We start from the raw sequence: 27,500 nt of genomic DNA, 5'->3' as shown, positions 1-27,500 counted from the left end.
TTTCTACCAGATAATGGACAATAAGACATTACAGGCGGTATGTTGCCATTCATAACTGTGAGATTGAATCTGTGAAAAAGTATCCCATGTACAGATTAGCCTATGCAAATGCACTCATTCATAACTGTAAATAGGTCGATGTAAAAATGGCAATTTCCCTACCCTGCTGCTATATCCCCATCACACTGCCCTTGCAACCATATCAGCTTTAATGCAAGCCATTAAATTATTTGCGTATAATAACATTGGTGCTTTTGTGTTCAGAGAAGAGGAAAATGTTTTCGGGCTGTGTATCATTAATATAAGAATACATATGGAATAAACAAATATATAGGCAAATGAATAGTGTTTGTGTTTTCTTTATATTATCGTATAGCTACAAATACTGCACTTGATCTGTGCATTGTTGTTTTTGCAGTTGAACGCTAGGGCTGTTATTGTTGATGCGGTGCAGTGGGGCTTTTTAGAGAGAGGCACAGGCTAGGAATCAATTTACCCTGGTGCGTTTCAGTTGCCACTTTCCAACCACTGCAGCTGTGCCGTGGATTTGTTAGGTGCATTGGAAATACCTACAATTGTTATGCGTTGGCTCCTTAAATATTAGGCCTAGACATCATTGCACGATTAATTCATGGTTAAGATTTAGTATTCAAATCCATGCAATAGTAGCAGGTCTAAGCTTGGACAAATGAAGGAAAACGTGCAATGATAACCTATTTTAGTGCCCACTAAATGGAATCGCCACTCTTGTAGTCTAGACACTGCCATAAAGACAGAGGCACTAAATGGCTGTTTTTTTTCTCTTAATTGCACCGTCTGTTCCGAGGAATGGCATTCACTTCCGCAGTAAATAGTAAACAAGTCCGACTGGATGTCCAAGTGTTTTCCAACAGCATCACGTCCCACGCAGTCTACAACGTCAAACTCATTCTCCTTCAATATCACAAGGCCACCACTGGTGAATCAGTCTCGTGTGAAAAAAAGAGCTTCAAATTATGTGTCCCCCCGTTCGCCGTAAGCCAATAATGGACCCTGTGAAACGACTTATTTCGTTTTACATGACCCTAAAGCCTTTATCCGGTCATAAGTTAGCTCTGACTAATTGGTTTATTTGGTAAGCGATAGTAACAAGTTCCACGGATATACTAATTTGTAGTCTATTTATTCCAATGTGTTCTGACACACACACACACACACACACACACACACACACACACACACACACACACACACACACACACACACACACACACACACACACACACACACACACACACACACACACACACACACACATACATACACTTTAAAATATAACCTTCGGGCGTTTGGTTTGTCTCACTATGTGTGTAAATGTTCTCAGGAACATTTGTAATGATCGCACTTGTGTATTGCAATTCACAATTAAATGTAGTCTTTGAACTTCCATAATGTCAAGGCCTTCACCTTTAACCCGGCGCAATAAATGGCAATCAAGGAATCCCTCTAGCCCGGAAATGTGTGCAGTTCAATAATGGACCAATGAGAAAGACTGAGAAAGGAATAAGGAATGTGCAGAGAGACCAACTTTGACCCCACACATTAAACTACAGCAAGTTACTCTGCTGCTTTAGTGCACCCAGTAAATACCCTTTATAGTCCCTGTAAAATGTATATAGTTCTACTTTAGACATCTTATAACATAGCCATTCCGCTTAATCTAAAAAAATATGTAATTTCATATCTTTTTTTGGTTCGATTCCGGTTCAGTTTGTAGACGGCGCAGATGTTTTTGATGTACAAGCCTTAAGCGCTCAGTATCTATGTGTTTTGGGGTTTATTTTCACCAATACCTTCAGGACAAGCGTTGTGCAGGGTTCTCTTATCGTGCGCGCTTGGGCAAATTGGTACACTGAACCTTGTGGTCTGGAAAGGGGGATGTTTGGACAAAAGGTTGGGGATGCATGCTGGACGAGATCAAGGCTAGGAGCCTTTTCTTGTCACGCCCACCAACCTTGGCCCTGGGCCGATGACGTGGATCATTTGATGAATTTCTCCAACGTCCAACGTCACTGGCATGTGACGTTTTCTTCTCAAGTGGACAGCAAAGATTTCCTCGGTTTGACAATATTTTATTTCTACTTCTTGGTTTTTAAAATACCAACCAGGAAATCGCAAGATAGGTATATTTTCTGGCAAAGCTGCAGTCGTTGGTTTGACTGAAGATATTCGATAGGGCTCCAGTCGGATTCTTTGTATTTCAACAATAATGCAATGTGATTCATGCTATACTACTATAGTAGGCCTATATATTTCCAGTGTTTGAAATAGAAGTTATTCGTTTTGACAACCAATTTAAAACGAACACAGATATTTTTGTTTTATATTTGTGGGAAATCCAATCCCACACTAAGTGTAATTGTGTATCCTTTTAAATTGTAGTTAGTAGGCTAATAACACACACACACACACACACACACACACACACACACACACACACACACACACACACACACACACACACACACACACACACACACACACACACACACACACACAACAAGGCTATACGCCTACATTTGTTTATTATATAGGCTAATTGCGGTTGAGAAGTTAGAGTTTATTTATTTTCTTTCTTCAAAATCGAGTCAATGTCAATGCTCAATGGTTGTTTTTACAAAAACAACAAAAAAAAAAAAACGAATCTCCAAATGGGACGCATCGAACATGCATGCAAACGAAGCAACAACTATACCTTAATTTAAGTTGAGTTTTTTTTATATAATGTTATAACTATTTTTAGTATTTGGTCTACCATTAATTTAGCCTACATACACGAGGATTGCCTGACCATGGCCCGGCATGCATATGAATCGTTTAGGTCAAATTACTCAACAAATTTCGTTTTTAATAATAACAAAATCGTTTTTTTTCTATTTTATTTGTTTGAGTGATCGTGTCAGTTGAAACGTGTTGTAGCCTTAATCAAAATCGACGAGGATCCACCGTTTAATCATGTTGTTGGCCCTAGCCTAAAGCCAAAATAGGTCTACATCTTTTACGGAGGTGTGCAGTTAATATAAGCATATATACAGGCCTGTATGCCTATATTGTTTTCCAATGAAAAGCACAGAAAGCAGAACATCCTATGGAATGACAGTATATTGCCTAATGGTGTATAAAAGCTTGGGCCTAAATATATATTTTAAATACAAATGTGAAGAATATACGCTTTTTCATTTTTTTTTTTTTTACAATTGTGTCTACGTTGTGTGTAGACTACTTTTGTGTTCGTGTTTTTATTTGCGTGTGTGTCTGTGTGAGGTGTTGTTCTGTTGAAATGCTCTTACAAACATGTGCACACGGATCCTTCCGCCACGTCGTTGATATGCATCTATGCAGCATGTGCCAACATGGACTCTTCAGCCTGAACACCGCTGCATACATGTTGGTGGAGGTAGCCCTAATGTTTTATATAAGCTATTAGACAATTGGTGAACAGTACAGAGACCGCTTTAGGGTAATGGGATGAAGGGGAAAGAGTTCGAAACTGGATTCAGATTTTACTTTATTTATTTAAGAAGTAGGCCTTTAGACAACAACCAAAATCCATTCGAAGTATAAGACGTAGGCCTATAGTAGGCTCCTAACTCCTTATATGACATATAGTACCCTATGTGTCGGTAAACCGGTTATAATTAGTGAGATGTACAGGGTTTAATGTCAACTAAATGATTAGACCTTCCAACCTTTTCTGAAAATGTGCAGAAAAAGGTTAATGTGACTGATATTGCAATTCCTGACGTAAATCATGTAATTTTTTAACCCTGTGAATCCTGTATCTTAAAAATGATTCCCAAACCAATTCGCTCTTAAACGCCTTGCAGACTATTGCATTCTACAGACTGTCTTGAAGGTTTCCACTCAAAGCAGCGTTCGTGTGTGTGTGAAACGTGACGGCTGCAGACCAGGTGAGCGCCGTGGCGTCACGTCGTCATAGTGCCTTCCATCACGAGTGGATTTTGTATTGAAACCAACGTGTGATGAGCTTTACTTTAAAGAGGGACTACAGAAACAGTGGATGTTATCTTTATTCAACGTAGCGTTCAACTTCGACCAAAATGCAAAGCAATTACAGAAAAAATCTACAACAATGGCCATACATATCTCATGTTTTATTAAGCAGGCATTCCCATAGAACAAGGTAAATTAAATATAGGCTTACTTACTCACGCGTAACGTACGCGCCTTACACACACGCACACACACACACACACACACACACACACACACACACACACACACACACACACACACACACACACACACACACACACACACACACACACACACACACGTGAGATTGTTAACCTCGTGAATAACACAAATGTAATTTTCTTTCTTCATATACTATATATATTCATTTATACGCCGTTATGCAGTTAATAACATGAATAACACACACAATATGAGGACATATTTTTTTTTTTTCAATTTCTAAATCTATTTCTACTTTATAACTAGGCTATAGGCCTATTGCATATTTACGCAAGCACGTTTCAAACATGAATTATTATTATTATGTTTGTTGATACTATTAACCTATTATTGTAGTGACTTGTAAAATTTGCCCAAAACATATTGACCTATTGTAATTATTTTCAGCTTTCCTCTCTTCTCCAATGTTCTTTGCTTGTAATTCTACTATTGCCTTTTCAACAATCGATAGAGATTTCCTTACTGTAATCACAAGCGCTCGATATTATTCATATTCTCTGGGTATTAAAGATTGGCTTTCAAAATATACGCACTTAGGGTATTCTTGGAATACGGGATAAATTGTATCTGCCTATAACACACGCTCGTTCACAGAGGTGAATCAAGGCACAACCAGACCTGGGTTTGTTGCAGACAGGACAGGCCTAACCGCCCTTAAGCCCGCCTGGAGCATATTAAACCCCATATTTAAAACAAATCGCTTGATGATTTTAAAACACTTGAAACTGAACTTAAAAGTTATCGATTAAACCACCATGAGCATGACCGACAACGTTAAACTATGAATAATAATGGGATTTTCTCATATTGCTACTGTTGTTGGTACCGTGCAAAGAAAGTCGACGCTTTTATTCTCTCGCTGAATCTAGAAGGAAGACCAATTAACTTGCCTAAACGAAATGATCTTATAGTAATGCGTTAATGCCTACATGCATATTTTGGCAATTCAAATATAGCCGGGAAAGTTATAGTTCTAGTAATAGTCAAATCCGAAAAATTACCCCTGTTCAGCGTGTCACGTTAAATAGTTAAATAGCCTATGATGTAGGCCTAAGAGCCGCTATAGGGATATTTGTTGATTGCACCTCAGTTGAACATATGTTTCTTAAAGATAGAAGACTTTAGGTAAAATTTGACTATCATGTGATTAGGGAAGGATGCGTGAATATTTTTTTAAAAGCGTATCAATCTAGTTTGACATCTAGACTCATATCTTGTCTATAATACAACATGCACAAAGCTACTTTAAATATCTCCAAATAGGCGATTTAAAAAAATGCATGAATGGAATAAATCCATCGAAAACTCATTATGCCGATGTTTACGCCCAAACACTGTTATACTCACCTAGTTATACACGGCTCTGGTATTAAGAAGAGATACAAATACTACTCAACAATTATAATTTAACGCAGTGGAACATTTAAAATACTTAACATAACAAAAAAAAACACCAGAGAAAAACGACCCTCCCGTCCTCCTTTGTTCCCTCTCTGCGGTGCGTCGTGTCGCCGACTCGCTGCTAGATGGCGCTCTTGCTCCACGGAAAAGCTCACTTCTTACCAACTTGACCGCGTTGACGTCACCGAAGTCTGGAGCATCAAGGCCACTTCCAAGCCGCTATTGGTCTGAAAATCACATGACACGTCTCCTAGCATCCATAATTATGTTAGTGATATTTGTACCCCCCAAAAGATGTCAGCATCCTAATGTCCTTATTCTCCTGCAGAAACCCGCAGCCCGCACTAGCGGATCACAAAAGAAACTGTCTTGAAACTGCCAATGCAAAATGTCATGTCCGAATAATATAGTACCCAGTAATTTCCTGATGGATTCTATAACGAGTGGATCATCTTCCTTCAGGAGTGATGTTTATTCTAGCAACACTGGAATGTACATCCATCCAGATCGTGAATGCGGATATTCAATGATGAAAAACATTGGGAAAGTTGGACGATCTCCCATCTCCAAAAATGACGAGGTACCGCCGAGCGTCATGGCACTCAGTGGCGTCCAGGATGCGCCTTACATGTCCACGCATATCGCCACTTGGGGTGTGAGCTGCAAAACTAGCAGGGACGAGCAACCTGTTGCCCATTGTTTACAACCTTGCTCATTTCCAGCGAGCAACGTGAAAGAAGAGGCTTTTTGTTACCTTTATCAGAAAGACAGCGGCATAGCCAAAGGGACAACAGAGTCAGCCACATACATCCGGCTTGGAGACAACAGTCGCCAGACCCAGCAGACCGCCTCGCCGGTCGACCGTTTCCAGGCGACCCAGGTGTACAATGCCGACAGGCCTCAGCTCAACGACCAGTTCCAAGCTGGCTTTGCTCTGACCCACTTGGCGGGATCTGTGGACTCAGAGGTGGAATCAACAATAAGCAGTGACAAATTAGACAAGGAAAGAGCAAAGGACTTGTCAGAAAATGAGGACGAAGACAGCAGAAAGAAAGCTAAGACTGACAGCTATTCTGATAATTCCGGCGAAGAATTGCAAGGTAAAAACCCCGCGCACGCATGTAACAGCTCAGCATATGGGCCTGTAGCCTGTATCATCCTAAAATACATATGATAAATACAACATGTTTGTACATTATCCAGGCATTGTTTTGTTATTAATCGCATGGTGTTTGATTGTGTTATTTTATCATGATACTTCACAAGGTAACAGGGTAAGATAATCAATGGGAAGTTCGCCCGTAACACACACACACACACACACACACACACACACACACACACACACACACACACACACACACACACACACACACACACACACACACACACACACACACACACATCCACACCCACACTCACACATAACACACACACACACACACACACACACACACACACACACACACACACACACACACACACACACACACACACACACACACACACACACACAGACTAGGCCAATACGTATTTGATTCTGAGCCTTTTTTTAAACAGTGGCCCACACGTAAAAAATGTGTAGGCCTAAATAGGCCTACATGAGAAGGGCCTATTCATGAACAAATGCAGACCGTCAAATTTCATTGCGGATTCTTCGTTCTATGTTTGGAATAATTGTATTTGTGTGTCACACTGATCCCATATGTAGTGCATGTTTCGAGATCTCTTATATTTTCCCCTCGTATTTCATTTCGACTCATCAATATCCCGGTGCAGGGGCCGTCGATCAAAATAAAAAGCACTGTTAGTAGGCCTACTGTAAACTGTAACTTGTAATGTAATAATGTAATACATATATAAATGTTTTTATTTATATCTTAGGTTATGTATTCCAGGCCCATGTATTACAATAATGCTAATTATTATTATTATTGTGTCGTTTTGGAGCTGTGCTTATTGCCACCAATATATCGTTTTTTTTTATTATTTTACCACAACAACAAATAGGCCTACTACTGATGCTAATATTATATGCTAGGAGGCTATGCATGTAGGCCTACGTACGTACATATATATATATAGTATAATGTAGTATAATATAATACAGTATAATGATTTGTTTTATTTTAGTAGGAGGTTCAATTTAGCGTTCATTGTCAGACATATATTTTTGTATTTTTGTAAGTTATTTATATTCCTAAATGCAATCCGTGTTGATAATTTTATATAATTCAATTATAATCCATAATCCAACTATTAAAATAATACTGTGCCTTATGAATGTTGAATATAAGCACAATTATATTATTAGACTTTTTTATTTCAATGGATTTGTGTGTGTATATATATATATATATATATGTGTGTGTGTGTGTGTGTGTGTGTGTGTGTGTGTGTGTGTGTGTGTGTGTGTGTGTGTGTGTGTGTGTGTGTGAGAGAGAGTATGTGTGTGTGTGTGTGTGTGTGTGTGTGTGTGTGTGTGTGTGTGTGTGTGTGTGTGTGTGTGTGTGTTTGGGTGCGTTTCTGCGCGTGTCTTTCTGCGCGTGTAGTTAATTCCACATTGCTGTATTAAATGTTTTGCTAATTATTAAATGCAGACAACACGCTGGGTCCTCATATTAGGTTAATCAGTAGCACAGTAACACTTCCGTTGTTATTGTCATGAGTGGGGGGTAAAATGAGCCCCAAGAGCCGGCATCTTAGTCAAGATATTAACCGAATGTGAGAACATTTCTAGAGGATTGTGTTTCCTTCGATGTAATTGATGTTTTTTCCCCCGTTGAGAGGTGGATTGGTTTTATTGCGTCGCATTGTCTTGTTATTTTGAAATAAACCTGCTAATTTAGATGCTGCCCACAAAGGGGATTACATCGTAGTCGATGTGATTTTAAGATGAATATATAATTCTAACAAATTCAACGTCTGTTGGCAACAAGTGATCACACGAGAGAGTACATTTATAAGGAGCCAAATGTAACATATTTCATTTGAGATGGAAACACGTTGGAGTGTGTGCAAAGCTATCGCATTTTTCTAAACTCTCTCCATTTGTCATGCTTTCCTCTTCCATCAGATAATTCATCCACAGAAAAAGCAGCAGGGAACTGGTTAAACGCAAAGAATGGAAGGAAGAAACGTTGTCCATACACAAAGTACCAGACGCTGGAGCTCGAGAAGGAGTTTTTGTTCAACATGTACTTGTCTCGGGAGCGCCGCCTTGAGATCAGTCGCAGTATCAACCTGACCGACAGACAAGTCAAGATCTGGTTCCAAAACAGACGCATGAAGCTCAAGAAGCTCAATAGAGAGAGTCGAGAAAGGGACCACAGTGCCATTTACAACTACAGTTGAACACTTAAAACACACACAATCGCACGCACAAACACACACACACACACACACACACACACACACACACACACACACACACACACACACACACACACACACACTCACACGCGCACGCACACGCACACGCACACGCACACGCACACGCACACACACACACACACACACACATAGTTTACACCAAACTAACTCAGTCAATCATTCTAACTACGTGTTAACTAAAAAATACAGATAGTGTGCCTTTCTCGATATTAGGCCTACCAGATATTTAAAACTGCAACTCAAGACCTGGGACCATTGATTCGCTCCATCAGTTCAAACATTGAGGGTGTCATTATATCATTATATATGTTATATAATGTCAACATTAAAATGCAAGTCATTTTAATGCCCTTGCCCCAAAGTGGAGGGGATAGTATAGTGTAGTTATATATAAGTTTGGCACGATACCGGATTTCGTGTTGATGGATGCTTTTGTTCAGCTGGGTCCGTTATAATGTAACGTATTTTCTGTGTGGTTGTCAAAATGTGTAATTTGCATGCATACAACGACGCAATTCGAATCAGAAAACAATAAACGCAATGGAAGTAGAACGATATTGCCAAATGTGTCCTTCCCTCATATAGCTACCCGGACCTATTGGCAATGCGAGGGAGGGAGGGGGTGGGGGAGACACTGTGGATGAGAAAGGGAGATCATGGCACTTTTAATAGAAGTGGGAGACCATAACGTTGATTTAAATATTATCCAGGTGACCACAGTAAGTCAAGGTCATAAAATCCTAATGTCAGGTTCGCCCTGGAAAGGGTTGGGGGTGGATTTTATGATCTGCAAATATAATGTGCTGCAGTAGTAAAGATGCGTTTAAAGGTGTGTGGAGGAGGGCTAATCCACACAGTACAGTCTGCAATGTGCGGGATCCAAGGAGGCGCGCGAGTGGGAGCAGCGACCGTTTCCACCCCGGATTATGGAGCTCAATAGCAGCGGGGGAAGTTGGCGATGGAGGATAAACAAAGGGGGAGTGCGTCGGGAAAACATACCAGCGATTGCGTGGATTAAACAATTTCCCCCTAAAGGCATCTGCAAGAGAAGTTGAAAGGTAGGAACATATTCTATTTAGATTCCAAATGTGTTTCTTTCTGTCTTTCGTAATTAGGCTATGGCCCATCTGTCAGCGGAGCTGCTTGACAGGTACGGTGGCACGTGAGCCCTGTCGGTGCGTGTCGGTGTCATCGATTCATGTCGTGGTGCCAAATAATTGTGATTTTTTTGCAGCGAATATATTTATAGGTCTGCGATAAATACATGATTTGAAGCAATGTTAAATGTGTCCGTCTCCGATGTTTTTTTTTGTTGCAGTAATGTGTTTCAAACGGTCATGTTGTAATTCATGGTTCAACATTAGTTGGCTGCATAAACAACCATATGATTGAATGCGAAGATTGCCGAGGAGGTAGAAATAGTTCTCTTCTCTGGTCAAGGAGAAAAAATAAATATTTGTGGTGGTACTTGCCTTACTTCTGGTGGATTGTACTAATCCCTGGTTGTTTTGCGTCCATTATCCTTTCCACGGAGAGACCCTCTGCGGGAAACTGAAACGTGGTTCAGGTAGTTTCATGTTGTTGGGATTCGCTTCCTGGCTCGGCAACAAGAAACTGCCTTGATTACGTCAGTTCGTCTTCATCAAGGGCACGATTTCCTTTGCATTACACCTTAGGCACCGGAGTGGTCGCAAATGGCATTGTAAATGAACTGATCTGTATGGGCTTGGACAGAGACGATTTCCTCTCAGCTCTGAATTTTGTGGCGGGCTGTAAAACACACTCTCAGAATGAGAATAGGTTGTAAACAACCAGGGGCTAACTCTACTGCTTCTCATCATTGGCTTTTGGTTTGATTTTGCTTTTCTGGCTACGTTGCAATGAACTGGATTTGAAATGTATCAGATATAGATAGATGGACTAACGTAATAGAATAGTATGGAATATATATAGAGGAAGTGGATAGGTGGATTGACATGTGGACGACAGGCTGACAGACAGACAGACAGACAGACAGACAGACAGACAGACAGACAGACAGACAGACAGACAGACAGACAGACAGACAGACAGACAGGCAGACAGACAGACAGACAGACAGACAGACAGATAGGGAGAAAGAAAGAGAGAGAGAGAGAGAGAGAGAGAGAGAGAGAGAGAGAGAGAGAGAGAGAGAGAGAGAGAGAGAGAGAGAGAGAGAGAGAGAGAGAGAGAGAGAGATCAAATGTCATCTATTCTATAAAGCATGAAATTAGTTCCAGGAAAATAAATTGGATAACCAAACATTGGTTTGCATATGGACCAGCATTCTTCCATAATTAGCTTGAAGGCAAAGGTAAGGCATGTTTGTAAACAGTTGTTCATTTCCATAGAATGCCTTTTTCCTATATTTTATTCGACCATTTGTCCAGGTTTTCTAGCACACAAAATGTTTTTTTACTAAATCAACGATGTTGCATGGAGTTAACTGTTCTCTGTTGGCCTAATTTTTAAAGGTCGTTGACTTAAAAAGTTACAATGCAAGTTTGTGAGCATGTATCGGCAGGAAAGGGCAGCATTGTATTACCTGTTGTGTGTTAACTTATACATAAATAGTCCAAATGAGATCTTACATTGGTGCAGAACATATATGAATGGAAGGCATGTTTAAGCATCATGCAATTCTTCTATACCTATATGCAATAGGCCTATCAGTATATCACTACACTCATTAATGTAGTCCATTAACGATTTCAACACTAGCGTGACGCACTCCTAAATAACACGTTTTCTTTCCAAAATAGTCCAAGCAATATTAAGAATGGTAATTATTGATTAATTTGTCGACGTTTTTGTTCAACAATTTATGTATTAACCCTTCATTTTTGGGATTGAATGCCCGTTTGTTTTAGGAGATTTAGTTGTTTATATTGCTCCATTTCCTCCTGGCTTCACACCCCCTTCTCCTTTAAGCGCTAGTACAACTGGAAGAGTCCGTCTGGAATCCAAAGTCACTTTCATTCAGCTTCCTGAATGGCTGTCTCCCCCTGGTATGCGTCCCTGACAAAGACTTTACAGCACTGGAAACAGCCCCGCGAACACAAACGCGGAGACTGCACAGATTCACCCTAAAACCATATAGGCATAAAACCATTTATTTCACTTTGTTGTGGCGCATAGGCGTTTACAGCCACCTCTTTGGAACAGCTCGAGATGTGTTGCCACGGCTGGCATGATGAGACATGAACCAAAATGCTGGAGCAGCGGTCTTTTGTTCTTCCTTCTTCTGTTTAAGCTTATTGGTCGATGTGAGATTACTAGAACATACCTATACTCCCTAGCGTGTTCCGATGACAGACCTCCAAATGTGATGGCACAGGACCCATTTTTTCCTTATTGGCAGTGGTTAAATAATTTGTTTATCTGGCTCTTGATGACTGCACATTGTTGCATCATATTTCCAACAAGCTGTGTCCATCCAATCGTTGAGGACTATTGTCTCGTCGTTGATGTGCGGATGATAGTGGTTTATATCAAGTCAATCAAATACATTTCATATTTCTGTTACAAAAAATTGTGGCTGGATTTGGCAGGTTGTTTTTATCAATGCGTGGCCGATTCTAACGTGGATGTTTTTTTTCTCAAATGAAAGTTATTATTAGAATTAGGTTATTCCTTGTATGTATTATTGCATTGACAGAAATGCGCATAATTTTCCACTACATTAACCATAAGGATGGTATTTTATTTTTGTTTGTATATAGTGTTGCGTAGTTGCATTGTGCCTATAACATTTCTACAGACCAAGTGCATACGTTTGCGTGTCGTTCTTTCTGGAGGGTGGAAGGGGGTGGGATCGTCTGCTTAGATTTGTTTGAATATTTAGGCCTATATTTGCCAAACCTATCAATAACAAACGCAAAGCAGCCTAATTTGAACGTAGGTGTTTAAATTGAGAACGGAACATTGAGTGGTTAATTGTCCGCCAGACCAACATCTTCTTTGGAACGAATATGGTTCAGTTGTACTGGGATACTATATTCTATATTGACTGTCTGCATACATTGTTTATACAGGTCAATATAGTGAAGGTATTAGGTCTTACAATATAATCATCGAAGTGTTTAAATATTGTTGAAATATGGGGCCTTACCGTTGGTTTAAAGCAATGAACGCACTTGAACAGGGAATCAATGGTCAATGTAACAAACCTCAAATAAACCCAAATGAACAACAAAGAGACACGTTTCTGTTGGATCCAATTTTTTTTATTTCTTATTGTGAGGCTACATATAGCCTAGTTGAATCCTATATGAACGCCAGATATATTAAAACAAAACTGCCATTCGATTTCTTGTCCCGCGCGCTTAATCGTGCATACATTCAAACATTTTAAGTTTTGTTGCATTTAATTAAATTATTTCAAATTAATTTACACCAAATAGACAGCGACTGATCAAGCGATCGAGAATTAAAATAGATATCACAACCACATTTCCACTAAATAACTTAAGTCAACAAATTAACACCTGTCCTGTCTATAAATAGCAGCGCGCATGCTGTTGCAATTCGTGACTCTTGGAACAATTCTGCTGCCAGCAGCACACGTTTAAATGTTGCCATTCAGCAGACATGTAAAGCGGTTTCAAGTTAGCTGTGAACCATCAAAGCATGCAATCAAAATTGTAAGCACCAAATCAAAAAGCAGTGCAGGTTAGAGCAGCCCTGTGAATCGCACATGATTAACCATATAGGCCTACGTTAGACAGTAATTGCATAATTAGGCCATGTACCTTCTTCTATATTCACCATAATCTGCCATATTTTAGTTGTAGTTGGCTATGAACGCCAAGCAGTTGCCCAAGCTAATTATCCTATGAAGGCGTGTTTACCGGGATTGAAGTGAAAACATATTGTGTATTTACACAACAGTGTATTTACACAACAAAAACTAATAAATAAACAAACTATTCACAAGTGGTTTGTAAAAGCTGCAGGCAGCCTTTTAATAAACAAACAAAAGATTGACTTGAAGCTAATCTTAAAACAATATTTAGTGATTTGGTTTCAAATATTGTGTTTATTATTATAATACAATTTGACTGAACCATTCGCTCAATATAACCTCAACGCCTCAAATACAAAGTCACTGTTGATGAGCGTGTATAGTCGATAACATATCAGCTGAACTTCAACCGCATAGGTTCACATATTACGTTAACACGGTTATATACATAAACTATAGATATTAATGTTCAAATCAGTCAAGCAGGTATTCTGTAGTTTGCTTTTGCCTAAGAAGTGCGCAGAACTTAGGTGGCAAAAACATCAAATAATGAAATAACTGATATTTGTCAACTCAATTGTTTAAAACTGAAAACCACATATGTAAACCTTGCTATGTCGCACAACGCCGTGCATATTCTAATTTACTTTAAGAGATAGTCGCCTCATCTGTCAGTGGCATTGGCCTGCATGGTAGAACATCACAAGCTCCACACTGCTACTCATTGGGAGGAAAACGTCGACAGACATATCAGGAGACATTTATTCAGGTTAGTTGTCTGTAACAGAAACTGCAGTATAACTGCCGATACCAGACATAAAGAAATGTATTTGGGATTGAGTGTTTCTGTGTGTCAATGTGATTTTGATTGTGTGTGTGTGTGTGTGTGTGTGTGTGTGTGTGTGTGTGTGTGTGTGTGTGTGTGTGTATGTGTGTGTGTGTGTGTGTGTGTGTGTGTGTGTGTGTGTGTGTGTGTGTGTGTGTGTGTGTGTGAGAGAGAGAGAGAGCGCATAGATGGGGGGGGGGGGGGGGGGGGGGGCGGATTGTGGCAATTATGTCCTTATGGCAATTATTACATATAATTAAGAACACCTATCAATATCTATTGATGATACATATGCATTAACGATAAGCATCAGGTTACCTCATTGTGATCAGTTTGGAAGACATTAGTCGGCCTGGACCATATTTGGATTGATCCTGTCAATATTTCTAAAGAACATTACTTTTTCTCAGTGCACTAGTATTCAGGGACTGATTTTTGTTTCAAATGTACCTGCTGTAACAAATTGAACCACTATGCATGTTATTCCGTTTTGGGGATAAATTGTAATTGTTGCCAGTATGCTCTTTCCTTATTTCGGGCTATTATGCAGAACGCTTTGAAGGTGATCTATAAAAACCCTTATCTATTTCCCAGTTTCGCCCAACAACCTATAGGTTATTTTCAAAAATAGCGCTACAACTCTTGGATTTTAGCAGATCATTTGACGTCTCTACCGCGCAGTAATACTGTTTCCTATCTTGATATCACTTGATATCACTGTGTTTATTTTACGTTCAGTTAAGAACTAAAGAGAGGTTCTATTAACGACACGTTTATGATCAATCAAATTATCCTCGTGAAACATTTATGGAACAACATAAAAAAAAACACCCAAGGCCACTAACTGGATAAAGTGGGCTGCTTTTCAAGAAGCTCCTCTCAAATAATTTCTGCCTGATAAGTATTTGAACAATTGTTCCACTTTCAAACAGTGCGTCGCTATATTATGGCCGTTTTGTCCATCTACTCTGATGCAATGTATCGAGAAATAAGCAGTACATTCCTACATTAGTATAGAGAATATATTATTTAAACGCACAAAGTCAATAGATATAATCACCAAAGCTAGAAGGTAAGCAGTTCGATACTGTATCACATGCACCACGACAGAGATGGATTACATCATCAAATAGTGCCCTGCAAGCGTATAGAGACGGAGCCAAGTGTGCGTCGGTCTGTGAAGATGCGACATCTCCTTAAAGATACGCCAAATATTTCTATACATTGTTGTTGAATTTACCTCGTATTTCGTTCCCAACTAACAAGGTAACTTTTAAGAGCAGATTCTTTAATCCGATTCACGACCACTGGCGTTGCAGGGAATCTCGCGCATTGATCCACTGTACGAATGTCTGTGAGGGTAAATATAATCACGTATAATCACGTGTTGGCGAGGCAGCCAATGGCAGCGAGGCAAGCGTTGGGGAATAATTACCTGCCTTGATTGTTCTATGGTAGATACAAAAAGTACACATACACGCCATATAATAATCGGATGCATGTAAAAGGCTCGGGAAGCTTCGCCATGTCGACCACGGGTCCCATAAGTAATTATTATGTGGATTCCTTGATCAACCATGAAAACGAGGATGTCCTCGCGCCTCGGTTCTCGGCGCCTGGTTCGCACCCGGCCGGCCCTCGTCCGACTTCCCTGGTCGCGGAGTGTGTTGACTATCCGTCCTGCAGCTTCGCACCGAAACCAGCAGTCTTTTCTACCTCCTGGACCCCTGTACACTCCCAGCCTTCGATGGTTTACCATCCATACAGTCACCCACCTCATTTAGGAACAGACTCAAGATATATGCGCTCATGGTTGGAACCGATATCCGGTGCCATGCCTTTTCACGGGTATCCGGCGAACAACAGACATTACGGGATAAAGCCTGACGCCTTTCAGGAGCACAGAACGGGTGAATGCCCCGGCTCTAACGGACGCACCTACACGGATTATCTGTGCTGCTCCAGCGGTGACATGCGGGACAAGACGCACCAGGACCTCCCCTCTCCCGCAGCGGAGCTCGCTGCTTCGGGGAAACATAAGGACCAGAAACCAGAGCTAGACCCCAGTAAGTTCAAGCCTATTCCTCTTTTCCTCACAAACCTGTGTTGGTTCCTGTTTCCTGGAGCCTGTGTTTCTTTACTACAAACGTCTATCATAAAGTGATCTCTGGGTGTGTTCTTTCGCTTCCTTGTTACTTGTCCTCTGAATCTCCTTTGCTTGGGGGTAGCTTTAACAACTATAAAAGGCAAACGCTAGTAGGCTCCTATAGGGCTATAAAAGAGAAGGTTGTAAACATGGATACGGAAAACAAGTGCTCTTGGTGAGGATGTGAGACATTCTGAAATAGGGACCTTACATAAGGATCGAGTCCAACTCATTTTGAATATTCATTGGGGAAACAATTTGTGGTTCAATGTGGTTTTGACCTTCGAAGATGTATTTTGTTATTGACAACTTTGAGGCCTATAAGCATGTTTCAAATAGTAAGCTACAGTCCCATCGCAGTTTTATTAGGTTACAACTTCCCACTGCAGGCTCGTAAACAGCAACAACGGAACATTGCAGAGCATAATGTGTCAGCCACTATCAGAAAGTCTGCCTCTTATGACTTCATTCAAATCTAATCCACTATTCTTCCAAGCTTCTTGTGAGGAATGTTAGCGACATATTGGAGGACCTCAGTGCGGACCTGTAAAGGCTTGAACCACTGGCCGTTTTATTGGCCAATAAAGTGAATATGTGCATTGACTATTTTACGACGGTGTTAGAAGCTACAGCGACGGATAATCAGGGGCGTAATAGGCCCACATTGTGTAGATAGGAAGTCACCCAAAATTGCCTTTTGTTGCACATTTGATCCCTTGTATTCTCTAAATGTTGCAGCTCGAGATTTGACGTGTAGGCCTATTTAATACATTTCTATTTTCAGAGCACCAGGCTTCCAGAGGGATGCCTGCTGTCCCACAGGCTCATTGTTACCTCAAGTGTGATCAGTGTGTTTTTGTAGTTAACTCTTTGCCTCGCTTTATTTCCATTACCCGCAGATAACCCAGTGGCAAACTGGATACACGCACGATCCACAAGGAAGAAGCGATGTCCTTACACCAAGTACCAGACTCTGGAGCTCGAAAAGGAGTTTCTGTTTAACATGTACCTCACGAGGGACCGCCGTTACGAGGTCGCCAGGGTGCTGAACCTGACGGAGAGGCAAGTTAAGATCTGGTTCCAGAACCGGCGGATGAAGATGAAGAAAATGAACAAAGAGAAGACCGAGCGCAAGGAGCCATAATGGCAGCAATGGACATAATCAGAAAATACCACCTGTATCCCCACCGGCGTCCCATGGACAGCACACACACAGGCGACCCGCTCTCTGCTTCCAGCCGTGGGTCGGACCTGGGTTCAGCTCGACGTCGGGCCCATTTGACGCTCAATATATATATATATATATATATATATATATATATATATATAGGCTTTCAATGCACTCATACTTGTGAAGCTCTTAAAAAAGACTAGTTTTTAGAGTAAAAATTACAATTAATTAGAATTTATTTGTTTCACTTTTAACACAAAGGGAATTAATACAGTTTTGGATATTAAACATGAAAAACAAGAGAGGGGATACTTGAATCGTTTAGAATTTCATTAGTGTATAATTTATAAAGTTCAGGTGAACTTGTTGATTATTGTTTCCCCATTATTTCTCTTTTTTATGTAGTCGTAGTATTTTGTACAGAAATATTGAATTGGTTGGACTTGTCTATCTCGTGATTTGTGATAGGCCTACATGTTAATGTCTAGAAACAAATTGTGCTTCAATGTAGAAATTTGCCCCTGACAAATAATACATATAAAAATGTAACCTAGCCTATCTTTGTTTTGTGTCAGTTTTCCAGGCCTCCATACTGTTCATTAACCTCTTACAACATTGAATAAATCGTGAGCTACAAAATGACACGAGTGAATATGCTGTTGCCTTAAATGCCTTTTATTTAATAACTTTCTTGAGTTCCTCGCTGTTCTCTTGGCGTCTCTCCGGACGTCCCGCATGGGCCTAGAGGTCGACGCTCTGTGTGTGTCGATTTCCTAACCCATTTTACCTTGGGAAAGTGTTGCGGCAGTTTTGTATTTAAAGCATGCACATTATAATACCAATAAACATGTATATTTTGTCACAAACTGAGCTTTAGTCTAATTAGAAAGCCCTGCATTGTCGCATTTCCTTTCATAAACTCTGCATCTTTTTAGGGATGAGAAATATGATAAAAAATAAATGGTGAACACAGATACATTCAATCCTATACAGAATGTTATAGCAATACATTTTTTCATAATTGTAATTATGTCACTATCTCACGTTATTTGTTCTCATTGTCACACTCGGGCCTATTGCTTTAATTATAATATTGCTTTAATAGTTTAGTCTAATTGTATAAATATATGCCTTAATATTTTAGCAGATCCGTCCCCTTCTAATTCGCACCATAAACTGATCTAATAAATGTGGAATATTCTCATAATACCATCTAATCGTAGAGCCTGGAAATCTAAAAAGTCTGTCTACGGCTTTTAAGGAAAGCTATATTAATCAAGTTCTGAGATCAAACTATACGGCGTTGAGAAAAAAATTCAAATTTCTGACATTTGTTTCCTCGGATGGCTTCCTCGATTGCCTTGTTGTAGTGGCAAACAATGCAGACAGGATGTTGTATTTCCAAAGCCAATCTATTGCATTTCCGCACTGCAAGCACAAAAATGCTAGTTTTACAGCCCTGTTGGAGCACGGCTGTTTGTCTCAAATGCAGACGAACAAAGCAAACTCGACTAACCGGCTAGACGTCTGGGCTAAATTACTTTATGGTTTTAATGGACGTTAGTGGTGCACTGGTTCAAAGCACAACCATATAGGTTTCGTTAGGGAGGGGTGGCCTGGTGGGCTGCTGCCCGTGTGTTTCACCACGCGAGTGGCTTTTAGTAATCAGAGCCACAGTAGATATGGTTATAACGCTCACTATCCTATTTGAGCAGGTAGCACACAGTTACACCAAGCTTAATACAGAGATGCGTTTGGCCTACAAACATAGGCCTATAGTCTATACTTTATAATTTATAATAAAATAATAATTAACGTAGGCCTATACATATATTGATTTCCACATTTTGGGTTGATTTGACCTAGTTCGAATCATAGATGTCTTGAACATGCCTGCAGGCATACAGGGGCCTGTGTTTTGTAGAATCTGTGTGTTAGGGATCAGACTCAACGCTAGATGACGCTGTTGGTCCATGTTTTGTACCAGCTCGCACAGAATCTATAAGGATATTTACAAGAGCAACCTAACGTTGACCAAATTATAATACAGGCATCCGCTATCTAGTAATATTCTGCTGTTGAAATTGAGCAGACCAACTCGAAGCACATGTTCGTGATACTTCTATGTTTCATTGGCTTTGTGTTTTAGGCTAATAATAATAATAATAATAATAATAATAAAAATAATAATAATAATAATAATAAAATAATAGTATAATAATTATGATGATAACAATCTTTTTTTCATTTTAATCTCGCGAAGATAAATGCTATTGTTATTGTGTTTCTAACAGATCCCCTTAAATAGGCCTAGGCTTAGTGGCGTATAGGCCCAATATGATCTGACTTTAGAATGGTTATTAACGATAAGGTACGGCTAAGTAAATCTCCCTCATGTCAATTGACCAATTATTTTTTTTATCAGTAAATCTATTTATAATCACAATAAGAACCTATAGGCTAATCACAAGAAATCTACCCTCTGCGTAGTTGAATCTAGGCGCGTAAATATGATGATGATGATGATGATGATGATGATGATGATGATATTTTTCTTCTTCTTTTTATCATTTATTTTGATCGACATAACAGCCAGCACATTCAATTGTTTGATAGAACCAATCAGCCCAACACATACAGTTGTTTAAACACGGCACTTTAATGTTGTTCGTAAAAAGTATAATAAAATACAGCATTAAATTCCATAGCACCTTAAAAGCACCAAAATAGCCATACTGTCTATTTCTAATTACACTTATAGCACTAATGGTACTGCTAGGCTACTACTACTATTACTACTTGGCTACTACTACTACTACTACTACTAATAACAATATACTTCATAATAATGTCAACAACAACCACAATAATAATAATAATAATAATAATAATAATAATAATAATAATAATAATAATACAACTTATAATAACAATAATAATATTAGGCATAACAGTAATAACCCATGATGATTAATAATAATGACTTACAATACAATATAAGGAGAAAGGTAAAATAATAGGCCATAAACATTGATATATCCAAACCAACTACCAGACAAGACGGTAGGCCTACTGGACAGCTGGCCACCTCCATAGTTAGGCCTATAGAGTGTGAATTTTCAATACTAATTTACTTTGGTGCACTCTTTTTTATTCTACGATGATATCGGCCAAATAGTTGTAAGTAACACCACAGACCCCACTCTGGAACATTTTGTAAAACAGTAAAAGGTTACAGCTATTGAACGAGGATCTCGTCCACCGATAGCCTATACGTAGGCTAAACCTCCAATGTACAATTTTATGAACTCCTCCACACGGGAGATTTACTACTTTACCTCGTAGGTTTTACGGGGTCAGTAAGTGGCAGCTAGTATTAGGGGTCGTGTTTATATTTGCGTGTGTCTGTGTTTTACAGCGCACGGTGCAAGTGTATTTAACCGTTGCACGATTACAACGGTCGGAGCGCCTGACTCTATGATTTTATAAGGTCATTTGCACGTAGGCTCTCGTTTTTTAAGTTAACTGCGGTTTGCTTCAACGCTTTTTTGTTGGACTAAAAAACATTTCTATGGGCCTGGAGCCTACTGGTTGCCTGTTGATATGTAGCTGACAAAAGGTTCAATAACTTCTTAAGGTCCAGTAGTATAACACTTGAAATATCAATAAGACTATAGGCTATTCAAGATATACAAATATGACAACTAAGGATTGTTGGTTATCTAAACATGTGTGAAACGCTGCATTGTGTATGATAGGGCCGTTGGAGGTTCTCCATGTAAAGACCTGTTTGTTTATGGGGCTAATTGGATATAACATTGTCATGTATTTACTTCTAGCAATCATTACAAACGAACAAATATCCTCTTGGGGTTTTCGGCTGGGGCGCAGGACCTCTCAAGGTGCAGGCCCGCTTCTGACCGCTCGTGTAAAGATGGAGGGAGGGGGGAATGGAGGGGGGGGGGTGATTTGGCGGGGGCTGTCGGGTGGATGCAAAAAAAAGAAAAAGAGCAAAGAGAAGCGTCTGGGACTGTGACGGTGGAGCAATCCAGATTTATCCTTAGCTATCGCACATCATAGCACATGCCATGCTGGGCTTGAGCCTGTAAACGCTATAACACAAAAGATTATCAGGGAAATTCGATAGGAAAGGCTGCTGTGAGAGTGTGAGCTGCTATAGATTGTCCAAAGGGGCAGCGTTTCTCTTAGTTCCGGTTTGTATGCCTGTGCTGTGTGCGAGTTGGGATCTAAACAAAAGGCTGCCGTCATCCTAAAGGAGATATTCTTCTGCGAGAGAATCGTCTACTTGATGCAAACCAAACATGAGTTCCTATTTTGTTAATCCCCTTTTTTCCAAATACAAAGGCAGCGAATCATTGGAGCCAACTTACTACGACTGCAGGTTTCCACAAAGCGTTGCCCGGAGCCACACGCTGGTGTACGGACCCGGAGCAGCCGCACCGGGCTTCCAGCACCCATCGCATCATGTGCAGGACTTTTTCCATCACGGAACCACGGGAATCTCCAACCCAGGATACCAGCAGAACCCGTGCGCCCTTGCTTGCCACGGAGACGCAACGAAATTTTATGGATACGAAGCCCTTCCGAGGCAAACGCTTTATGGTACCCAGCAAGACGCAAGCCTCGCGCAATACCCAGACTGTAAATCGTCGAGCAGCTCTAACCCCGGAGAAGGACAGGGCCACTTAAATCAAAACTCCTCTCCCAGTCTAATGTTTCCTTGGATGAGACCCCACGGTCAGAACTATATAATTTCTTACTATTATTCGCACTTTTGTTGCACGTTTTCAGTCTGTGTTGTGTGTGTGTGTGTGTGTGTGTGTGTGTGTGTGTGTGTGTGTGTGTGTGTGTGTGTGTGTGTGTGTGTGTTTGTACGTGTGTATGTGTGTGTGTGTGTGTGTGTGTGTGTGTGTGTGTGTGTGTGTGTGTGTGTATCTATATCTATATTTCTATAGATATATATTTATAGATATAAGTGTGTGTATGTGTGTGTGTGTGTGTGTGTGTGTGTGTGTGTGTGTGTGTGTGTGTGTGTGTGTGGGGGGGGGTGTATAACTATGTTTATGGGTATTTAAGTTAATGCATGCAGTGTACACTTGTTATGGTTGGTTCTATAGTCTATGTTGTTCCCTGACACGAATGTACGAGAACATTACAGCAGGTATAAGCACCCATTATTGAACCGTTAGCCTCAGCAAGTCACACTCAAATCGCCACCAATGACATTGGTATCCGCCACCTTCCATAACTAAACATCTTTAAGGTCATTATTAATCACGTGCAAAATATTTGCCCCAAAAATTAACATGTTATGTTGAATAGGGTGCACATGCCTCTGGGTTGGACGTTAAAGATTGGTCCTTTACTTACAGGGTTAAGAGGCTGTAGGGATTCGTGGGCCTTAAGATGTGACTAAGACCTATTGCTATAATAAGAAAGCCATTGCAAGTATAATCCATTACTTTCATTGTCTATTGTCTGCTTTGGGCACAAAGATATTATTACACACAGCGTATTAGTGTAGAGCTACATATATCAGATTTATTTCCCTTTTCGGACCACCTTCCCCTATCTCTATTGTTGTTTTTTATTAGTTTGTGTTTGTGCGAATGTGTGTCTATGTTTGAATCTATATGTGCGTTTAATCAAACCTATATTTAAACGTAGAAAATATATATTAACGTAAATCGTATTTTTTATCGAAGTTGAAAAACAAAAACCATTATGAGTTAAATGATATTTGTCAAATAGATGTATGGTTTGGGTGTCATAACCCCACTCAACCAAAAAGACAACTGCTTATTGGCTGTCAATGCTGTTGACAGCATATGCCCCTTTACTAACACCTCTTCATATGCAAATTAGTACAAATAAGTAACGATTTGAGATAGTCCCAGACAGTGGACTGCTGCTATATGCACCTTTGGCATAGGCCTATGTGCATATAAATTACGGTGCTGCGTTTATTTGCATTAATAGGCTTTAAAAAATACAATTAAAATAAAAGTTCTCCATGCAATCCATCTAGCTAAATCATTCATATTGGTAAATAATGCATCGTCCACGCGATGAGACGAGGCAATGTGAACGTATAGATGCAGTATTTGTCATTACAACTAATCTAGCTTTATTTCTTTTAAGCCCCAGGTAGACGGAACGGAAGGCAGACCTATAGCCGCTACCAAACTCTGGAACTGGAGAAAGAGTTCCTCTTCAACCCTTACCTAACACGCAAGCGTCGCATCGAAGTGTCCCACGCCCTGAGCCTCACTGAGCGCCAGGTGAAGATCTGGTTTCAGAACAGAAGAATGAAGTGGAAAAAGGAGAATAACAAAGACAAATTTCCGGGTCAAAGAGGAGACGCCGAAGCCGAGGCAGAAGAAGAGGCCAACGAGGACGGTGAAGGGGACGAGGCTGAAGAAAAAGAAGCGGAAGAGAAAGAGGAGACCAAGGAGTGATTTTATGGTGTTTTATTGTTATATGGCCGAAATAGAGAAAAAGAGGTCCCATAAACCGACAATGAGCTAGAAGTAGTGTGAGAGCTCTAACTTTATGACCACCATTTGATTTAGTAAAGTGGGAACCACTGTTATTACGTGCATAGAGAGCAAATTTCGTTCCTCTTAACAGATATCCGGACACACCTTGCCGACTTCCATTCGCACACTTGTGGCTGCATTCGATAGAAGTAAGGTCCTGCCTCAAAGGTTAATTGACACGCACGTTTAAAATGGGAAATGGCTTGGCTACTTCATCATATTTACATTTAATATCCTCATTAAAAGCATAGCCACAACACGATGAAGATATGACCAATGTCCATCCGTGTTTGTAAATAAATATATAGCCCATTCACAAAAGAAGGACGTCATAGGCCGATATAGTCAGAAAACAGTTGCCTTGCAGCGTTTTAAGCAAATTGTGGGCTTTACTTTGTGATAAATCTTCAACGTCATTCGAGCATTGACAGTTTATCCATTGACCACTAGGTCTTTGTATGATCTACAAACATTTCTTAGTACTATTATTAATATTATTTGTATTATTATTGAGTCTCATTTTTAAGTGAGTGGCCTAGACAAAGATAGCCATTAGTTCCTCAGATGTTTTTTCTAGGATTACCAGGGAAATGCAATCGTTTGAAATCCTTTGATGCTACCTAAACCTGGGGAAATTGCAATAGAGATTTCTGAATATAGAGATTTCATATGGTTTAATTTTAAAGTGTTATATATGACCTTGTATTACTAAGTTATATATGTATGTAGTACTTACCCGATACACCTGTTGATGACAATTTCTATGTCTTTGGAAGACAATTAGCTCAAAGCCAAGCAAAGCGTTTGGAGAAACGGTACCGCGGCACTACCTAATAACAGAGCTTTGCTTTTTCAGAAGTTTATGCATTGCTCTGTTTTGATCAAACCCTTTCCCCCCAACAACTAAGACTGCCTAAACGCACACAAATGTGTACCTATAATGATACTGCTACAAATACAACAATTTTAAAATAAGGACATTTATTTTAATGTGCTGGTGATATAGCGTAGTTGTTTTGCACTGAATATAATCAACATGTATGTCTTGTTATATATTGTTGTTAAAAGTATGCTCGTTTTTGGTGTTTCCTGTGAAAAACAGAATAGTGTGTCTTCGCCATTGCTGTTGATGTAAAAGTCACAAATAAACAATATGGTTCACACTCTCGTTTCATTGTAATTTATTTTTCATGCCATGGGTGCTGCGAGAAATTATATCCATACCTAGAAAAAAGGTATAATGAGCAAACTTGGAGACAACAACGTCCATAATGAGGCTGTTGTGAAATACCCTCATGCGCTGTTAACTCTGAGGATAATTAAACCAGGTACCGGGGCAGCAAGGGTGTGGGTGCCAAATAATATGATTATAGCCTTCATATCTTACATAGGAAATACAGAAATAATCATAGCAAATTAATTAAACAGCTCCACATTTCAATAATTGGTTTGCAGGCTGGATCTTACCAGCGCGGCGCGCAGTTTCCATATCTAAACTTCACTCGTTCCTCCAAGCATCTGGATATAAAAAAAATCCAGTTCTGCAACATGTTTATTAATTGCATCATCTTCCTTGCCTTGTAAGGACTTTATTTGATTCAATTCACAGCATGAGGATATTATCAAAAGCATAAGACGTTTGATTTATCCGCTTAATAAGAAGCTTTCTTACAGGTCTATCTGGGGAAAATTAAGGCTTTATTAATTAATCTTAAAGCGAAGTGGGTCCTTTTGAGATTGTTTGTAATAAAGTCATGGTGTTTTATAATAACAATTAACCGACATGATGATTTAAAAACTAATGGTAGGACCTACTAGAGACCCGTTGCGAAAGAAGTGGTCCCTTTTTTTGTACAACTTCAAGTTACATAGCGTTGGGTTGCGTCAACGCACTGGAATCAACGCGTGAGAGCAGGCGCAGGTATCTCGGTGCACATTACGTGTGTCTAGTCTGATCAATAACACTGGTGGTGTTTTGTAGACTCATAAAATAAACAATGAGAAGCTGGTTAATTTGACACGCGAGTTCCATAATCACCTAATAACTGCCAGACTAATCATCTAAAAAAAGATCTGTAAGAATGATTCCCTCCCAAAAAAGAGGGCACAGTGCAACAGCCAAGCTTAGCAGACCAACGTCAATAATATGTTGGCCCAAACCGCTCATTTGACTGCTGTGACTGAGACCGTCACGGATCATTTTAATGATGTCAAGCAATATTGCAATTACACGACACTTTTTATGCACACCCGCTTTCATCCAAAGAGACATTGTCTCTGTTGCGCTGTCGTCGAGTTTGCAGTTGTTATTATTTTGAAAACATGATAGTCGAAACATGATAGGCAATGCGGCTAGCAATGCTGGCCGCATTGCCTTTGATATCCTGGCTCTGCACTCTGCATACGTTATTGCAATTTTGGGCCACGTAGATGTTTAATTCCAATACTTTTAATGAAAGAGAGGCATCGAGGTGATCTACTGGTGTTCTTTCATGTGTCCTCGACTTGTTCTCTGTATTTTTCCACGGACGTATCATTTCTGAATATTACCACATTTGAGGTAGCCCTATCAAAACCCTCAATTTCCAATAATACCAATACGCTGACACTATTGCGCAATATTAGCCTATAATAAACGTTGGAGAGCAGTCACCTCAGAAGGCACCTCAGACCAATTGATTTAACGCGAAATTAAAAAGTCTTCTTGGATCAGTTCGTTTGATTCCAAGGGCTAAATCATGCATTACGGTCAACACCTGTTATTCACACAATTTGCATCGTGTGAGGTTTCCCAATGCAAAATAATAATGGATTTGCGTTCATAATGACAAACTGAATTAAATTCAGTTAAAGTTAAAGTCTGATATGTTTGTAGTTGTCAACTGCTCCAGCACTATTGGCAGACCATTGCATGTGCGGGCCTCTTCCGAGGGCTGCCATCCACAATAAAGTTTAGTGTACCTGCTGTAAACTTTATTGGC

General features: G+C 39.9%; 4 protein-coding genes across 4 annotated transcripts in view; 3 read left to right on the top strand and 1 right to left on the bottom strand.

Annotated features, from left to right (window-relative positions):
- LOC311360159 (uncharacterized protein) overlaps positions 1-11,263 on the bottom strand; it is a gene marked incomplete at both ends in the record, with an annotated part of 91,920 nt that extends 80,657 nt beyond the window's left edge. The window contains one exon of the mRNA XM_084480254.1: positions 11,055-11,263. Within this exon, the coding sequence (XP_084336380.1) occupies positions 11,055-11,263 (209 nt within the window). The remainder of the gene's footprint in view (positions 1-11,054) is intronic.
- On the top strand, positions 6,002-9,012 carry hoxc10a (homeobox C10a; the record flags this gene model as incomplete). Its single annotated transcript, XM_084479874.1, has 2 exons — positions 6,002-6,758; positions 8,735-9,012. Exons 1-2 carry the CDS (start codon positions 6,047-6,049, stop codon positions 9,010-9,012), a joined length of 990 nt encoding a protein of 329 aa, XP_084336000.1. The 5' UTR covers positions 6,002-6,046.
- A 4,864-nt stretch (positions 11,264-16,127) lies between the features above and the next one.
- On the top strand, positions 16,128-18,066 carry LOC311359188 (homeobox protein Hox-C9-like). Its single transcript, XM_084479171.1, has 2 exons — positions 16,128-16,708; positions 17,688-18,066. The coding sequence occupies exons 1-2, from the start codon at positions 16,138-16,140 to the stop codon at positions 17,930-17,932; spliced, it is 816 nt and encodes a 271-aa protein (XP_084335297.1). The 5' UTR covers positions 16,128-16,137; the 3' UTR covers positions 17,933-18,066.
- A 4,074-nt stretch (positions 18,067-22,140) lies between these two features.
- On the top strand, positions 22,141-25,563 carry hoxc8a (homeobox C8a). Its single transcript, XM_084479159.1, has 2 exons — positions 22,141-22,717; positions 24,122-25,563. Exons 1-2 carry the CDS (start codon positions 22,282-22,284, stop codon positions 24,436-24,438), a joined length of 753 nt encoding a protein of 250 aa, XP_084335285.1. The 5' UTR covers positions 22,141-22,281; the 3' UTR covers positions 24,439-25,563.
- Positions 25,564-27,500: the final 1,937 nt, after the last annotated feature.

This window comes from Micromesistius poutassou, assembly GCF_964030765.1.
Source record: "Micromesistius poutassou genome assembly, chromosome: 15".
Taxonomy (NCBI): domain Eukaryota; kingdom Metazoa; phylum Chordata; class Actinopteri; order Gadiformes; family Gadidae; genus Micromesistius; species Micromesistius poutassou.
This window is presented reverse-complemented; position numbering and strand designations above follow the sequence as displayed.

Excerpts from the sequence above, each read along its gene's own strand:
- hoxc8a (XM_084479159.1), top strand. The coding sequence starts at position 22,282 with ATGAGTTCCTATTTTGTTAATCCCCTTTTTTCCAAATACAAAGGCAGC. Across the intron at positions 22,718-24,121 it reads TCCTTGGATGAGACCCCACG|CCCCAGGTAGACGGAACGGA; the intron begins GTCAGAACTATA and ends ATTTCTTTTAAG.
- LOC311359188 (XM_084479171.1), top strand. The coding sequence starts at position 16,138 with ATGCATGTAAAAGGCTCGGGAAGCTTCGCCATGTCGACCACGGGTCCC. Across the intron at positions 16,709-17,687 it reads GAAACCAGAGCTAGACCCCA|ATAACCCAGTGGCAAACTGG; the intron begins GTAAGTTCAAGC and ends CATTACCCGCAG.